Raw genomic sequence first — 18202 nt, 5'->3', positions numbered from 1 at the left:
TGTCTGATATAGTAGTTAAATGATATTCACTATAATTTAATTTATTTACGTAAATTTCTCCTTGAAAATAATTAACTTAGGGTCCTTTTCACTTTGAAATCAAGGTTAGGAGGAAATTAAGTGAATTAAATCCATGTAATGACATAAACCTTTGTTTGAACAGATTCTTTCCCTCTTACTTCCTTTCCTTCTAAGTCTCATAATTTTTCTTTTCAGGAAAGACACAGATGAAGCAGATCTGGTTCTTGCAAAAGAAGCTAATGTGAAATGTCCACAAATTGTGATAGCATTTTATGAAGAGAGACTGACGTGGCATGCATACCCTGAGGATGCGGAAAACAAAGAGAAAGAAACAGCAAAGAGCTAAAGGAGGGGGTGGTCTCTGTCATTTCTCTTTGTACATAATACATTCACCCACCCCTCCTCTTCCTTCTACCCATCCCCTTCTATCCTAAACACATCCATAAAAAATGTGCTTATCACTGTGCTCCACAGGAGAAATGTTGGTATTGGTTCTCTTGTAACATAACTGATGGTCTGATTCATGATAAGTGTCTCTCTGTGAAGACCAGGCATTTACATACTGTGTGTAATTCCCACAATTTTTTTCCTTTGCCCTGATCTCTTCCTTCTGCTCCCCTGTGACCTCAAGATGAGTTTTAACTTTTTAATCACCTTAGAGTCTTGATCTTTTCAGGGTTGGTCGCTTTTTAGATTTGGGGATTTTGTTACAATGATGATGAATTTTGGTTTCTTGCTTTGGTTCTTGGAACATGTTGATGACCAGCTGGCCTTTGTTTTGACATGTTGGGATGGAAAGGATGTTGCCCATATTTTAAAAAGCCAATAGCAATTGCCTACCTGTTGGGGCTTTCCCAACCTCATTCAGCTCTACCCAGAAGAATACAGGGTTTCTGGTGTGGTCTTCTGGGCCACCCTTGTTGTTCATCCTCACCTTCCCAGAATAATTCCGTCCTTTGGAGGACTTGAAATTTTACACTGAAATTTGTCAAGGCACTCCTTTTAGCCCCAGGACTTTTGGCCTTGTTCTTAGCAGTATCCCTGACTCTGCTTCTGCAAGGTGGTGTCAGTTTGTCATAAGTGACAAGATTATTAACTGTGGAGATTTTTAGCTGTAGTACATGAGGATGATGGGGTAGGGGTAGGATACAATTGTCTTTATTATCATATATGGTATGTATGTATTATTTCCTTCCATCCCTCATATTTAGATTATATATTTATGTAGGTATGAGTGATTGCCTGGTGCTTGCTTGTGCCAAGGTGCTAGGCACCCTCCAACCCTGCCAACTTTTGTGGCCTCCCAAAGCATTCCTGTTACCAAAGAGGCTTCAGACCTGACCCTCACTTCTCAGTGGACCTGACTTTCCCTTCCATGTCATTATTTGCAGTGGGGAATTTTTGGAGGGGAGCCATTGGCCACAGTATCAATTTTAAATATTCATAGCAGTTATAGTCATAAGTCTCCTGCTTTCTTGACTCCTGGATTTACCACCAAGAGTCCCCAAAGTATTAATGTTCTCTCCTTTTACCACCCTCAAACTTTCAGCTGTATCTTATTTTTTAAAATGCATTTTCATGAAAGAATATCACCTCAAAAAGTGACAGGCCCTGGCATTAGCATGTCGATACAACCTTCTCTTCCTACTCAGCAAAATATTTCCCTTTTGGTTCTTCTTGCTTTCTTATTATATTGAGAGATTTTTCTGACCATATCCTTTTGCCTTTGTCCTTCGAGGAATGCCCTACTTCTTTTTATCCTTTTCTTCTTGTAGTTGAGGGGGGCTAGAGAATCAGGACTAAAAGTAAGGAAATTAGCAGGGTTTTGAGCATCCTTGTCCCAGCCCCAAAGCTGAGGAAATAAGAATAAATGCTTGAAACAGCCTTAATTCTAGAGTTCACCAGCCATTGAGGCTGCTTTTGTTGTTGCTTTTGATTTTTAAAACATATAGCTGTCTGGCCAGGAGCATTCAACCATTTCTAGATTATTCAGAGTAAGGAGGGGATGGATTGCTCCAGTCCACAGATGAGCCAAATAATATGCAAATCATACATCCATTCATAGCATTTGTTAACATTGCTTCCCTGCTCAGCTGCTGATTGAATTCTGTGTGCTTGTATAAATTATGTCAAAAATTATACTGCAGTTGAGAAGACAGCTGTTGCTGCAGTGACATGACAGACTTGAACAATGAAGATTTTGGTTTAAGTCAGCCAAGAATTCTTTTGAATGATAATGTGATTGGGGGAGAGCTCATAACCCTTACCTCAAGCAGGTAGAGTTTTATCTCTATATTCCTTTGCTCTCTGAAGGAATTAAAGGCCTAGATCAAGTGCTAGATAATTGACAATTGTTTGTACTTAATCTGATGGGCATCTAAAAGAAAGAAAGGATGGTCAAGAAAAAGGGTTGTCATACAAGTAACCAAGGATATCAGGGTAGACAAGAATAGGACAAAAATAGGCCAGAGCTCTTGATGAGGTGATTTGGGTCTCTTGATTTGCAGCTGGAGAAAATGACAGCCTATCTAAGTAGCCAGTGTTTGTCTCCTAGTAGCGGTGAGTATGCTGCTGCTACTGATCATATTTTTAAAACCAAACATCTAGCATGGGGACAAAGAACATGACAATATTTGGTATTGGGATTGGTCCTGAGAAACCTGAGACATGATTGCTGTGGTTATAGGTGATATTTAAGTCATTTGTCAAAATCTGATTTTCTTTTACCAAAATAGCCCTACTTATCAATCTACCACTTTTTACCACTTTAATACTCCTCATTCCATCTTTTTCTGTCCTCAGTTTATTGAATCATGGTCTTATACTGAGTATTGCCAAAGCAACCTTTGGTCTCTCCCTGCCTACCCATAGCTGGTTCTGTAGGAATTTAGGGAGCCAGAGGCCAATACTGACTTCAGCCCTTAGCACAAAGGAAATCAGATACTTGCCTCCTGCATTTTTGAGTGCTGAGTAGCTGTCCTTGCCCTTGGAGAATTGCAACTTCCAACAAAAACCTGTTTTGTGGCACTTTTCTCCCCTCTAAAGAGTTAATAACCATGGGCTAAGCACTCTTAGGGCTAGATGTCAGGTGCCCAAAGTATAGTTTTCCTGTGTTTACTCCTGTTTGAAAACATATTTCTAATGCTGAATTTCTTCCAGTAATTAGCATTGAATGAGCTCCCTTTCTGCAGACTTTGGCATAGCTTTGCCCAGTAGAGTCTACCAAGGACAGCTTAGCAGTTCTGATCCCTAGGCTAGGCAGATGGCCCTTAAGTTTAAGATCAACTATTGGAAAAGTCAGCCTGGATGGAAGTGCCCATTTTAAACCTGGAAAGAGCTATATTGTTTTTTCTCCTTCCAACAATCCAGTTTTTATCTGTTCTAGGGAACATTTGGACCTGTGGTGCTTCTAACACTGAAAAATCTAAATGGTCTTTGGCTGTCCCTCAACCATAGTGCATACTACTTTTTGTTTTTGAGGGCTTCGTCCTGTTCCCAAGCTTGGGCAGTTATTATTCTTAACTCTCCATTCCTGTTCTGTAGCTATCCTGCAGTCCATTTTCCTTATATTCAGGCCAAATAAATCACAGGGCATTGGGAAGGTTATTGGGATTCTCATCTTGAGATTTTTACAGTTCTGGGGTTTAACCCAATCCCCTAAGGTGTACAGTGAGAGAGATCTGTGTTTGGGCTGGGGGAGCAATTGTCTCTATCCTTAGGGTTCAAGTTTGAGGGCCTAAAATACTACTTTGCAATGATATGAGAACCCCATTAGATTTGAAATGAGGAAACTCTCTCAAATAAGGTTAAAGGACAAGTTCATTTTGCATCCATGATCCCATCTTTTTGACTGAGACTTTTAGAATAAAAATTACAGTGTTGAGGTGTATACTTTTGTCATTAAACCACCAGACATGTCTGTGGCAAGCCAGAGAGAGGAAAGATTTGGAGCAAACATATTGCAATTTCATGCTGGCTTCACCTAAAGTTATGTTTTCAAAAATAGAGATGTTGCTAGCCTTATACCCATAAGCAAAAGCTCTAAATTAGGTACCTGTCCTGCTCAATTTGCATCAAGCTTTCCAAATTCCAGCCATATCAATGCAGGTCAACAATGGTTTCATTTAATAGGTATTTTCTGTCCTACAGAGACAAAGGTCAAAAAGAGACCATCCCTGCCCTCAAAGAACTTTCATGCTTGTGTAGGATGAACTGACCGTTCATTAATAGTTTGGTGTAATAAATGCTACACACTGGTACAAATTTCTGGTTTGGGGGCAGAGACAACTGGCTGGTGTTGGTATAGTTTGTGGCCCTGGAATAGGAGGGTAACGTTATTTTTGGTTCATATGTGGAAAAGACCTTGGGTGAACTGAGCTAACTGGCCATAGAACACATAAGGGTTTGTTTTATTCCAGGAAATAAATGTAAGTGAGAGTTAGGAATATTATTGAGAGAGAGAACAGGTGAATTGGGATTGAGAACTTCTGATTTTGGTTCCTGGTTTAGACTCTGCCAGAGTATTTAGTGATAGAGTGCGTTGTTCTTTGTGGAAAGCATTAACTGTGTTGCAGATTCAGTTGTATGTAACACTGCCCTTTCTGTAACATTTATTCATCATGGACATTTTGTCAGAGTTGCTCACACCTTTTTCAATTTCTTATCACTCTTGGAGGAATGAACATGAGGCTGGCTTTATGCCTAAAACAGGGACATACTTTCCAATGACAAGAGATTTGCTAAAAAGGAGGCTTGGGACACATCTTTTAATATCTGAGCATCCGAGCATAGTTTTATTTAATGTGGCAAGAGAGTGGTTTCTAAGCAAGGACTTTTGTCGATTATATGGAAACCTTTCCCAGAAACACACCTACCCTGCATATTGAAATCTGAGTCTCAGATTTAATCAGTCCATGGAGGTCTAGAGTGAAGTTTAGCTTGGTTAAGAAACAGTCTGACCCTAAGAAAGTTCTCAATTCTGACCCATCTAACCATAAGAAAAAGATGTTTATTTCTGTCTGGATAATTGAAAGTTGACTAGCTTTGGAAGTCAAAATTCCCAGGAATTAAAGTAACTGTTCAGGAAAGTTAAAGTGTGAAGTGTTTTTTGATAATTTCACATAAACCATTCTAGTTTCTTTTTGCTTGTGCTGAATTTCTTGAATTTTAATCTACCTCACCGTGGCTTTTTAGAGTTACTTCAACTTGTTGCCACTTTAACATCAATGCTTGACTTTGGTTGTTTTCTAAGGTAGAAGTTTTCCTATTCATTGATAGTTTGTTCTCTTGCTTTTTCATCCTGATTCTCATTTCACCTATCATCCCATGTTGCTTCTCTGTCAGAGAAATGTTTTAAAATAGTTTAAAGTCTTACTTTATGGGAAGTAAGTGATCCTCCAACGCTGTTTGTCTCTGAGACCAGTAAGAGAAGGAGTTAAAACAAGGTAGTGGGGGAGGGGATGAATCCTGCACTGGAGGCAAAAGCTGACAAGGAAAGAGCCATTAATTAACACAATTTCAAAGTCAACTGATTGTGATCATTAATGTCACAATAGATCAAAACCTAATTATCACAGCCTAACTAAGAGCCATCAGTATTAATCGGAAAATCTAATAGGAAACTATTATCAAGAAATTAGGCCAAATTGAATGCAGTGAACTTTTTATCTTGTCATTGTCTCTCTCTTTTTTCTTTTCTTTTTTTTTTGTGATGTCTCATGGCATTGGCAGGTGTGACCCTAACAGTTGATCTAAGGCCAAGTGGCCAGTTTATTAACGTTTTTTTTAAGGAATTTTTTTTAGGAATTCTAAATAGACTGTACCTGAACTGTCATTGCTGAAAAATCAGTTTTTGGAACATTCTCATCACCTGTACTTGTCTGGTATGATCAGCAATCAGTGAAAAAAAGTTTATATTTAAGTCTTAGAATGGTTCCTGGAACTAGAATATCCCTTGTGAACATTTTACTGTGTGTGTTGATAAATCACTCTTGAATTTCTGTTGTATATAGGGGTCCTACTACACTGGATACTGTGAGAGGGAGGGGGTATGGAAGAAAGGAGATTTCTGCCTAGAAATTCTTTGAGAACACCTGAAAAGATAGAGTTTAATTGTATCACAGCAATTAGGCCCAAGTCAGTGTTTTGTAGTTTCTAGTACTATTAGTGTTTGATTCTAAACCAGGGCTGGCTGTGGGTTTGCTATCCACCTCATGTCTTTCCCACCTCTGCTCCCCTCCCCCAATTTTAGAATAAAAGACATAATGACTTCTATCAGAATCCAGAGTAAATCCAAAGGGGGAAAAAGACATCAACTTTTTTCTTTTACCATTCTTTACTAAAGAGTTATGTCTCCTGCAGGAGGAAAGAAAATTACAAGAGTCTATAATGACTAGTTATAAAGAATATTTCATCTCCTCTCCCTGAATAGAAAAGCAGGGGTCAACATTATATTTTTAGTCTTGAGCTGTTTATAAAGATGCTGCAACTCTTTGAGTTGAGGCAGAAAAGTTGGAAAGATAGTATTGTGAGGAGGGACACGAAGCAGCAGAAAGGTGTTTGGTGATGCTAGGATTTCTACCCTTACCAGCCTTGCAGCTCTACAAAAGCACTACCAAGACCACCACTGGGGAGATGGTTCTCATTGTTCCTGCTTGACTATGGTCTTTTTGGATTTTAGGAATTTGGGTTACTCAATACAAAACTTTGGGAAACCAGTGTGACTTTGTCCTTCACCTCTTGGGATAAAGTAAATATTTCTTTACAAAAGAATTCATGTCCTTAATGTTTAAAATGTAATTTTATTTTCAAAATATCCATTAACACATGACTTCCAGTAGCAGTTTGTTTCTCTAAGATTCCTCTCATTATACTAGATAAATAATAGGCCCTCACTTAATACTTGTGAGTTGATTGAGTTCATTTAGTTTGCAGAGTGAAGTGTACCTGTCAACTTCCTTTTGCTCCCAAGTGCATTCTGAGAAGTAAAATGCTCTAGGAAGTGAAACAAGGACTAAATGGATGCTGACTATGTGTGCCAACCTTCTCAACTGATTGATAATGGCTGACCTTGGGCAAGTCACTCCTTTCAATGCCTCAGTTCCCCATCTGTCAAATGGGGGTAATAATACTGACCTACCTCACAGGGGTGTTGTGAGGCATTGTAAATCAAAGTGGATAGAATACTTCAGGGTCCTCTGTGGAGGATTCCTTGAGCCGAAGTTTAAGCCTGACACAGGCTTTAGTCCTCGCTGAGCTGTCTCCAAGATTGGAACTACTTAGTGATCTCGGCAAATTCTCTGCCCCCCACCCCTCATCAAAGCTGCTAGTTCAGATGTTGACAGTGTTTTCGTGAATGTTGGAATCTTACTAGTCCAGACTTACTTAGGACGTTATGGGGGAAGGCACGTAGTATTTTCTATGTTTTGCATTCACAAAGAGAGGCTATTTCAGACCCAAGAGCATTGGATTAGGGAATCATGAGGCAAGAATGCTACTACTTGTTCCTCTCTGTAGGTTGGGAATTAAGGTCCTATTCCCCATGGGTTTGGAGCAGACTCAAAACTGTCTCAGGAGCAAAGCAACCCTCAGTGGTTTTTGATTTATGTCGTTTCTTATCACTCCCCAGCCTGATCCCCAGACAGCTGGGTCACTGCACCCCTTTGTGGTATCTATACTCCACTTCCTCATAGGGACCAGCTGGTTCAATAAATGTGACCACCTCCTCATCCCCCACCGAAAAAGAGCTACATTGGAATTTTTTTTTCTAGAAATATGTGTAACACTCAGAATTGGGCATCCTTAAAGCTTCATCCAATTTACTGTATTTAGCATCTGTCATCTCCCTCAGTGTCCACAGTCTGAACTTAACCTTGACTCTTTCCCCCTCTGGTTTGAGAAAACTTTGGACACTTTGCCCAGGTATGCACTTGAGGGCCTTACTCTTTCCATATCAATTTAGGGGCTCAACAAGCTCCTTTTCCCAATAGGGCTCTTTCTCCTTTCCCTCTCCTTGGCCCTAGATTTGTAATCCATGAAAAAGCACAAGGTCCTGGCCCCTAGCAGTCACATTCTGGTTCTCTGTGTTTTGTGGACTCTGCTCCCACTGTTCACCCAGCACTGGCGGTACCAGACAGTTCTGTGGGATCCTGGAGGATGGAGCGAGCACAGTCCGACATACTGCCAAGTAGCCAGGAGTTGACTCACCCGTGGCCCGCTGGCTTTCCCACTGTTTCCTGCAGGATGGGATCTAAGAGACTCAAGAGGCTGGGTTTCTTTCAGCACTCTCTATCCTGCGCAGCAACACAAATCATACTTTGTAGCCAGATTTCTGAATGGAAATGAAAAATTGAATTCTCTTAGACTTTTAGGTTTGTGGGGGAGTTTTGGTTGTGTTTCTTGGTTTTATTTCAACCAAACATGTCTGCTTTTTTTTAAAGGATAAGTGATCTATATATATGTTCACCTTTTAAATGTAAATGTTTAAAAGTAGGCATTTATGTGTTTCCATAACTGACATCTGATGCAGACCTCATTCTCTCCCCCTCTTCCACCCTCCTCTTTTCCCCTTTTCATAATCTTGTATTGGTTCTAATAAATGGTTGCTTTTCAAATACGGATCCTGAGTGGTGGTTTAAAGATCTGGGTCTTAACACCCCTTCTTTAATTTGGGCCCTGGAGTGTCAGCCAGTAGTCACACATCCCAGTTTCTGAAAGAACAACTTGGAGAACAAGGGCTCTTTTCTAAGGATTGTTGGTCTCTGACTTTCTACAAATAGCCACAGGGTGGCTCAAGTCTGAGGGGATAAGAGAACGTGTCCTGTCTCCTACTCTATTTCCTTAGCTGGTTCAGTTTGTAGCCTTCATGGTTTCAATGCCCTGCTCCTGATGGTTTCAAAAATAAACTTGGAATTAGCCTTCAGGGTCCAAGGGACCCCTAGAAGAGTCATTCGTGGTTGTTAGAATTTATGGAATACCACATCAAGCAAACGATCTAAATCAGGTCTGAAAATATGTGAGTTTGTAAATGTAACTTTATTTTGTCTTTCTGATTTGCTTCATAAATACCAAAGAAAGTGTTTTCTCTGAGGACTGATTACTTGTGGGTCAGGAATGTGGTTTGGGGTGAATTGGACTTGAATGAGGAGGGGGAAAGTGTGTGGATAATCAAGAATTTATTGGGTAAAAGAAGCTGATGCAGTCCTGAATCTAATGAAGATAGGCAGAAACTGTCAGCAGAGTAAAGAGAAGTAAAGAAGATGGAGAGATTCCCCAAACCCAGACATCCTCCCACTGAGCTGTGACTCCTCTGAAGCTAAGTACTTTTTTCTACTGTCTCTTATCTGCAATTCCCTCTTGTTCTCCTTTCTTGCTGCTGAATTATAGGGTCTCCCCAGTCTAATCTCGTAAAGTCTTATGAAGACATCTGTAGGGTGGCTGGCTTAATGTTCCATGACCTCATAAACATGGGACAGGAGAGCCATTTGGTCCACTCAGAGCCAGACCCTTCTGGACATTATTTATTTCCTGCCTCTGAAGCCTGGGACTGCTTGCCCTCTTCCCTTTCGATCTTTCTAGTTCTCTAGAAATTGTACCACTTTGTCTCTGCCTCAGGCCCATTGGAAAGGACAACTCCAGGGTTTTGACACCTGCACTCCCACTCCTAAACAACTGTGTCTTGGTTTTTGTTTCCCTCCAGTGAGGAGTATGCCTGCATGACACTCATTCAGATGAGCTCATCATTGCTCATAACTCTTCTCTCAGGAACCTTGCCTCTCTGTCTGCTGGCGACGTCCAGAACTGGGCGATTTTGCCTCTCCTTTTGTCCTTACTAAAGGGCTGCAGAGCTAGTGAAATCGATGCAGCACTAACAGCCTGGGAAAATGGAGGATCGCAATGTGGGAGTCTCCACTTGGATCCTTGGACTGCTGAGCGCACAGCTCTAAATTGCCCTGTGAGGAGAACCCGCAGCCCTCATGCAGCCTCTGCCCCTTGGAAGCAAGTGTGAGCCGGGGATGACAGCCTCAGTCTTGTGGGCTGCTGAACTTGAGTGTGTGCAGAGAGCCCATTACAGTCTGTGGACACTCCAAGGCACTACCCAAGCCTTGAGAGAGACCTGTGTGTGTGTTGAGGACAAGGTGAAAGCTGGGGGCCAACTGGTGTGTGCAGGCATGTCCCATGGGGGAGATGGGGGAGTAACGACTGAGTGTGAGAAAACCCAGTGAACTCACCTGTTTAAAGTCATAGACAAGCAGAAGACAGATGAAGGGAAGGGTCTGATTCTTGCCTTTCTGACTCCATGGCCTTCCTTTCTCCTCCCTATTGCTCTCCTGCTTTCCCCACTCCCCTCTGCAGCTGTAACATCTTGCTTTCCAGGTGCCGGCTCCCTCCTCTCAGCTTCTGCCTTTATTTGTGTGGCTGTATTTTTTTATGGTTTCTCCCCTTTGTCTACTATATTGTGTGTATTTTCTTTCTTTGTCTTTTTTTCTTCTCATTTCTGGCCTCTCCACCCCATGTTCTCTCCATCCCCTTTAAATTCCATAAGCAACCTCAATTCGGACATTTAATTTTAGCCCCATCAAACTGTTATCTTTCTTACAGCAATCTGGGACTCTCCACGAGCTCTTTCTACCCCATGCCACCTTTGGAAACAGGTGCATCTCTTTCTGTGTATAATGTGATACCCCCTCCCGGACTGGGAGAGCGATGTTGGCTCAGTAGCCTCATGCCTCCTTTCAGCAAAGCCTTGTTTGATCATTTGGTTATGAGCCAGGGAGGAAGGAAGAGATGCTAAGAATTGAGCTTGCTGGTGTATTTGGGGGCTGCTGAGATGAAAAGGTTTAGGGTTATTATTGCAATCTTTTTTTTTTTTCTTTCCATTTCTACTGTTGCTTCTGTCTTCTGGAGAAGAAAGCTGGTGGGGAGTTGAGGTATTGGCCATAGTTGCTGCAGCTTATGAAATTCTGCTTCTACATCTGCAGCAAGGGTGGGGGGTGGGAGTGGGGGGCAGGTGAAATCTGCAGAAAGGGGGAGGAGGGTAGATGAACTGGAGCCCTTGTCTTTGCTGTGTAGGAATGGGATGGACCGTTCCTTCCTGCTGCTGCCAATACTCGCAGCTCTCCCTGTGCAGCCTATCTCCCCCTGGCTCCCTCCTCTCCCCCCACAGGCTATAACCCTCTGCTTGTTTATGTTTCAGCTTTTCCTGGCAGCAGCCAGGACAGCCCAGCTCCTAGAGACCTGGGCCTGACTGCTCCTTTGTCCTCTATCACATACACTGTTGCTCAGGTTCCTGCCTTACTGTTGTTCTCGTCCTGTTTGGTCTAGGAGCTGGGAGACAGAGGGCATGGAGCTGCCATGGTGCTCCCAGGGGCGAGCAGGGCTGGCGCTCCCTGCTGCCCAACTGTGTGGCGCAGCCAAACGTCTCTTGCTTCTAGACCAGGACTCAGGATGCTTCCTCTCCACGTTTTCTCTGCCCTTTTTCTCTCTCCTTGACCTTTTCTCTTGTTCATTGATCTTTCTCAGTTACCGTTTTTTTCCTTTCTGTCTTCTCAGTTCTTTCCTCTTCTCATTTTCTCAGTTCTTCTTTCCTCTTTTTCCTCTCCCTGTTTTTTATTTCTATATTTCCAGGAGTAGACAGCTAATAAGGAGGATTGAGGGAAGGGGTTAAGAGGGAAATAAAAGTATAGATTGTTTTTCTTCATCTCCTTCGGAGCTGTGGGGAAGGGGGAAATTGCCACCTTTTTCTTCTTGAGGATTGGTGCATCTCTCCATTCATAGCCCTCCTGATTCTCTCAGCAATGATGTCTATAAAACAGGGAATTTTTTGTTGTTGTTGAGATCGCCCAGGTTAGAGTGCAGTGGCATCATCATAGCTCACTGCAGCCTCCAACTCCTCAGCTCAAGCAATCCTCCTGCATCAGCCTCTTGAGTAGCTGCGACTACAGGCTTGTGCCACCAGGTCTGGCTAGATTTTCTATTGTTTTGTATAGACAGGGTCTCACTATTGCCCAGGCTGGTCTCAAACTCCTGGGCTTAAGCAGTTCTCCCGCCTTGGCATCCCAAAGTGCTAGGATTACAGGCCCAAGCCACACTGCACTGGGTCTAAAATGGATTCTTAACCTTGAAAAATAGTTTTAATTCTTATAGGGTCCTTTGTAATTATATGTTTGTGAGAAAGACCCTTGCCATTCCTGTGAAAACAAAGTCAGTTCTCTGGTATATTTCTGTTAAAAATGTTAGATAATCACTTTTGAGAATTTTATAACCCTCCTTGACATGATCGGAGCCATATGTTATAACAAGACCGGAAATCACTGATCTTTTGTGTCCCACTAAACCAGTTGTATCCTTATTTCTGTCTGAAATTGTTGCTGCCTTTTAGCATGGGAGTAAAAACTTTTTTCTCTGGGGCTCTCCCACTGCCCCAGTCGTCAGCCTAAGGAATGAAGGGGCAGATAGAAACCATTTCCCTGATTCCCACCACTCCCCGCAACCACCTCCCTGTGGAGGGAAGCCAGGAACAGTGCTTAGGCTCTGAGATTGGATCTCAAGAGAGATGACAAGAGATTGGAACTCAAGCTTAAATGTTGAATAATGATTTCATTATTTTTATGAAATATCCCCACCCTTTGCTTCTCCGCATGCTTGTGTCATTCAAAGCAAAGAAGTGGTTGGAGACCAAATTACAAGCTTGGATAGAGGAGGTGGAAGAGAGAGAGGTGCAAGGTTGTCCCTGTGAAAAACTAGGAGACTGGAATAAAATGAGGAAGAATGGGAGATGAGGGACTTGGAAAAGGGGACATGTGTGTGCCAAAACACAGATGCCAGGAATGGGGAAGCTCGTGGACAGTGCAGCCGAGGCCCTCTGCCACTGGGCATCCTCTGCTTCCAGGCACAGCGTCTTCTTCACCCACACAGACACAGCTGGCTGGAACTGCACTTCTGAAGAGCTCCGGGCAAGCAATGAGTCAATTCAGCATCCACTCTGATATGTTCTGGGTTAGTCTTTGCCCTGGACTGGATCGCCTGCCTGAATATCTGAAAAATATTTGGAGTATTTCAGAAGGCCTTTCTGTATCCCGAATGACTTTAATTTTCACTCTAGTGTGGGGAGGTGGAGGACCTGGAATCCTGAGGTTTTCTTCCCTCAATCTCCCATCCTGCTTCAAGTGGTCCCAGGGAATGAGAGGAGGGTGTGTATAGGGAGGGAGGTTGAAGGCTTCACAGTATAGGTGGCTGCTGGTAAGGATATCTCAGTCCTCATCAGAGATCTAAGAACTAGCCAAAAAAAACGAAAAAAAAAACAAAAACACAAATTGTTAGGCCATAGTTGCTGCAAAACAAAAACAAAAATAAAAATCTGAATAACTGCTACTGTCTCCAAAGGAGAGATGGAACAAACAGTCCCCTTCTCCCCCCAGTGAAATGGCAGGTCTGTATGTATAAGTTGGAAGAATGTGTTAATTTAAATATAACTCTGAATATATTAATATGTTTGTGCTCATTTGAATACATTAAATTCCACTGAGTCACTTTAATGCAGGGGAAGCAATGGCCTAGATAATTCAAGACAGATAATGCTCAAATCATTTATGAATGTGATTGAAGTTGCTTAGAAGGAGTTTTGGACGGTGCCGTGTGGCCTTCTCTGGGCCAAGAGGAAGAAATCATTAATGGAGGCAAAGGAATAGCTGCTCTTAGATCTGCACTGGGACAACCATACAGATCAGAAGCAGAAAACTGCAGGCAATGTGTCTCCTCATGTGGAAAGCCAGGAGACCAGAGAGAGCCCCAGGGGCAGCATGCTGTTGGAAGAGCAGCCAGCATGTTGGAAGTGCAAGAGCACAGAGAGAGTGGCAGGATAAAGTGCTGACTGAGAGAGGCTAGGAAGCAACATAAGCTCACAACCAACCTCACTCCAGAATTAACCAGTGTCCCAGCCCAGAACAGACCAGGCACTGGGCAAAATCATTAGGCAAGAATTTAAGTGACTTTATAACACAGCATGGCCTAAAGGACCTTAAAAAAAAAGAAGAAATAAAAAAAGAATTAATAAGGCCAGGCGCGGTGGCTCACGCCTGTAATCCTAGCACTCTGGGAGGCTGAGGCGGGCAGATTGCTCGAGGTCAGGAGTTCAAAACCAGCCTGAGCAAGAGCGAGATCCCGTCTCTACTATAAATAGAAATTAATTGGCCAACTAATATATATAGAAAAAATTAGCCAGGCATGGTGGCGCATGCCTATAGTCCCAGCTACTCGGGAGGCTGAGGCAGGAGGATTGTCTGAGCCCAGGAGTTTGAGGTTGCTGTGAGCTACTCTGTTGCCATGGCACTCACTCTAGCCTAGGCAACAAAGCGAGACTCTGTCTCAAGAATTAATAATTTAAAATAAAATAATAAAGAAAAAAATAGAAAAAGAATTTAAGTGACTTTGTTATCCACAGGCTATGGCACAATTAATTCCCTTCTCTGGGTATCAGTTTTCTGAGTGAACTCAAGCTTAAATGTTGAATAATGATTTCATCATTTTTATGAAATATTTTATCTTTTTTTGTAATTATAATAAAAACTTGATAAAAGTAAAAACTGAAAAAACTATGATCCTATCATGTTAATGTAATACATATTTCTACATTTGGGTGCTTGACCAGATTTTGTCCATATAAAACAAATTTCTGTTTTTACATAGCGTGTGTGTCATTTTATACATTTTTCACTTAACATCAAAAATAACTCGGCTGGGCACAGTGGCGCACATCTGTAATCCTAGCGCTCTGGGAGGCCGAGGTGGGAGGATCACTCAAGGTCAGGAGTTTGAAACCAGCCTGAGCAAGAGCGAGACCCTGTCTCTACTAAAAATAGAAAGAAATGAATTGGCCAACAAAAAATACGTAGAAAAAATTAGCTGGGCATGGTGGTGGATGCCTGTAGTCCCACCTACTTGGGAGGCTGAGGCAGGAGGATTGCTTGAGCCCAGGAGTTTGAGGTTGCTGTGGGCTAGGCTGATGCCATGGCACTCTAGCCCAGGCAACAGAGTGAGACGCTGTCTCAAAAAAAATAAGTATAATAATAATAACTTTATAGCACTAAGTATTCCTAAAAAAATTTTCATTGACAAAGTATATATTTATGGGGTACAAAGTGATGTTATGATATATACAGTGTGGAATGACTGAATCAAGCAAAATAACATATCCATCACCTCAAATACGTATTATTTTTTTTTTTAATTTTTAAAAAATTAAGGCCGGGCGCGGTGGCTCACGCCTGTAATCCTAGCACTCTGGGAGGCCGAGGCGGGCGGATTGCTCGAGGTCAGGAGTTCGAGACCAGCCTGAGCAAGAGCGAGACCCCGTCTCTACTATAAAATAGAAAGAAATTAATTGGCCAACTAATATATATAGAAAAAACTAGCCGGGCATGGTGGCACATGCCTGTAGTCCCAGCTACTCGGGAGGCTGGGGCAGAAGGATTGCTTGAGCCCAGGAGTTTGAGGTTGCTGTGAGCTAGGCTGACGCCATGGCACTCACTCTAGCCTGGGCAACAAAGTGAGACTCTGTCTCAAAAAAAAAAAAAAAAAAAAAAAAAATTAAAAAAAAATTTTTTTAAAGCCTACATCACTCGGTATTCCCAGGTGGTCTCCCTTCCAAGTACTAACCAGGCCCGACCCTGCTTAGCTTTGCGAGATCAGACAAGATTGAGTGTGTTCAGGGTGGTATGGCTGTAGACTACTTGCTGTTTATTCATTCTAACTTAAACTTCATATCCTTGACCAATATCTTCCCCTTCCTCCCTCCCTTGGTTTTGCTATCCACTATTCTACTGTCTGCTTCTATAAGTTTGATTGTTCTAGATTCCACATATAAGTGAGAACACGTGGTATTTGTCTTTCTGGGCCTGGCTTTTTTCACTTAGCAAAATGGACTCCAGGTTCATTCGTGTTGTAAAAATGATGACTTTCCTTTTTAAAAGCTGAATAGTATCCCATTGTGTGTATATATCACATTTTCTTTATCCACTCATCTGCTGATAGGCACTTAAATTAATCCCGTAATTTAGCTATTGTGAATAGTGCTGCAATGAACATGGAAGTAAGTGCAGATATCTCTTCAACATATTGATTTCAAATCCTAGGCTATATACCCAGAAATGGAATTGCCGGATCATACGATAGTTCTATTTTTAGGTTTTTGAGGAACTTCCATACAGTTTTCCATAATGGCTATACTAATTTACTTTTCCACCAACAGTGTGCAGGGACACCATTTTCTCCACATCCCTACATCCTCGTCAACACTTGTTGTCTTTCATCTTTTCTTTACTTTTTTTAGAGACAGGGTCTCTCTCTGTTACCCAGGCTAGAGTGCAGTGACAAATCATAGTTCACTGTAGCCTTGAACTCCTGGGCTCAAGTGATCCTCCTGCCTCAGCCTCCTGAGTAGCTGGGACTACAGGCATGCACCACCATGCCCAGCTAATTTTTAAATTCTTTTGTAGAGATAGGGGTCTTGCTACGTTGCCCAGGCTGGTCTTGAAATCCTGGCCTTAAGCAATCCTCCCACTTTGGCCACCCAAAGGGCTGAGATTACAGGCATGAACTACCTTGCCAGGTCTCATTTTTTCCATAATAGCTGTTCTGACAGGTGTGGGATGATATCTCATTGTAGTTTTAATTTGCATTTCCCTAATGATTAGTGATACTGAGCATTTTTCATATATCTTTTAACCATTTGCATGTCTATTTTCATGAAATGTCTATTCAGGTCTTTTGCCCATTTATTAATTTTTTTGTATTTTAGTGATGGAGTCTTGCTATGTTGCCCAGGCTGGACTAGAACTCCTGGGCTCAAGCGATCTTCCCACCTCAGCATCCTGAGTAGCTGGGACCATAGGATCGTGCCACTTTGCCCAGCTCTTTGCTCATTTCAAAAATCAGGTTATTTATTTTCTTGCTATTGAGTTGAGTTCCTTGCATATTTTGGATATTAATCCTTTGTCAAATGTACAGTTTGCAAATATTTTCTCCCATTCTATAGGATGCCTCTTTACTCTGTCATTTCCTTTCTGTGCAGAAGCTTTTTAGTCTGATACAATCCCATTTGTCTATTTTTGCTTTTGTTGCCTGAGCTTTGGGGGTCAAATCCAAAAAAGCACTGCCCAGACCAGTGTCATATGATTTTCCCCCTATGTTTTCTTCTAGTATTTTTATAGGTTCAAATCTTACATTTAAGTCTGTAATCCATTTTTTTTTTTTTTTTGAGACAGAGTCTCGCTCTGCTGCCCGGGCTAGAGTGCCGTGGCCTCAGCCTAGCTCACAGCAACCTCAAACTCCTGGGCTCAAGCAATCCTTCTGCTTCAGCCTCCCGAGTAGCTGGGACTACAGGCATGTGCCACCATGCCTGGCTAATTTTTTCTATGTATTTTTAGTTGGCCAATTAATTTCTTTCTATTTTTAGTAGAGACGGGGGTGGGGGGTGTCTCACTCTTGCTCAGGCTGGTTTCAAACTCCTGACCTTGAGTGATCCTCGCACCTCAGCCTCCCAGAGTGCTAGGATTATAGGTGTGAGCTACTGCGCTCTGCCTGTTTGGCTATCTTTTATTTCTTTCTTTTGCCTGATAGCTCTGGCACAGATTTCCAGTACTATGCTGAATAGAAGTGGCAAGCGTGGGCATCCTTGTCTTGTTCCTGATCTTAGAGGAAAAGCTTTCATCTTTTCACCCTTCAATATAATGGTAGCTGTGGGCTTATGAAATATGACCTTTATTATGTTGAAATACGTTCCTTCTATACCTAATTTGTTGAGAATTTTTATCATGAAAATATGTTGAATTTTGTGAAATGCTTTTTCTGCATCTAATGAGACGACCATATGGTTTTTGTCCTTTATTCTGTTAATGTGGTATATCACATTTACGGACTTGTATACTTTAAACCACCCTTGCATCTCTGGGATAATCCCACTTGATCATGGTTATTGATTTTTTTAATGTACTGTTGAATTCACTTTGCTAGTATAGTTGTCCTTCAGTAAACATAGAGAATTGGTTCTAGGCCCCCTGTGGATACCAAAATCTGCAGACGCTCAGTCCCTTATTATAAAATGGTGTAGTATATGCATAGAACCTATGTGCACATCCTCCTGTGTACTTTAAATCATCTCTAGATTACTTATAATACCTGTATT

At 41.9% G+C, this 18202-nt stretch overlaps 1 protein-coding gene and 1 pseudogene across 4 annotated transcripts in view; one reads left to right on the top strand and one right to left on the bottom strand.

The window, feature by feature from the left end:
• The window catches only part of CBX5 (chromobox 5), a 40703-nt gene extending 34369 nt beyond the window's left edge, over positions 1–6334 (top strand). For all 4 annotated transcript variants that reach the window (XM_012764357.3, XM_012764342.3, XM_012764372.3 and 1 more), the window contains one exon: positions 217–6334. In XM_012764357.3, the coding sequence (XP_012619811.1) occupies positions 217–367 (151 nt within the window). In that variant the 3' untranslated portion in view covers positions 368–6334. The remainder of the gene's footprint in view (positions 1–216) is intronic.
• Positions 6335–15626: 9292 nt separating this feature from the next.
• LOC142873677 (uncharacterized) lies at positions 15627–15746 on the bottom strand (annotated as a pseudogene).
• Between the last annotated feature and the right edge of the window lie 2456 nt (positions 15747–18202).

Source organism: Microcebus murinus, chromosome 10 (genome assembly GCF_040939455.1).
Source record: "Microcebus murinus isolate Inina chromosome 10, M.murinus_Inina_mat1.0, whole genome shotgun sequence".
NCBI classification, from domain to species: Eukaryota; Metazoa; Chordata; class Mammalia; order Primates; family Cheirogaleidae; genus Microcebus; species Microcebus murinus.
This window is presented reverse-complemented; position numbering and strand designations above follow the sequence as displayed.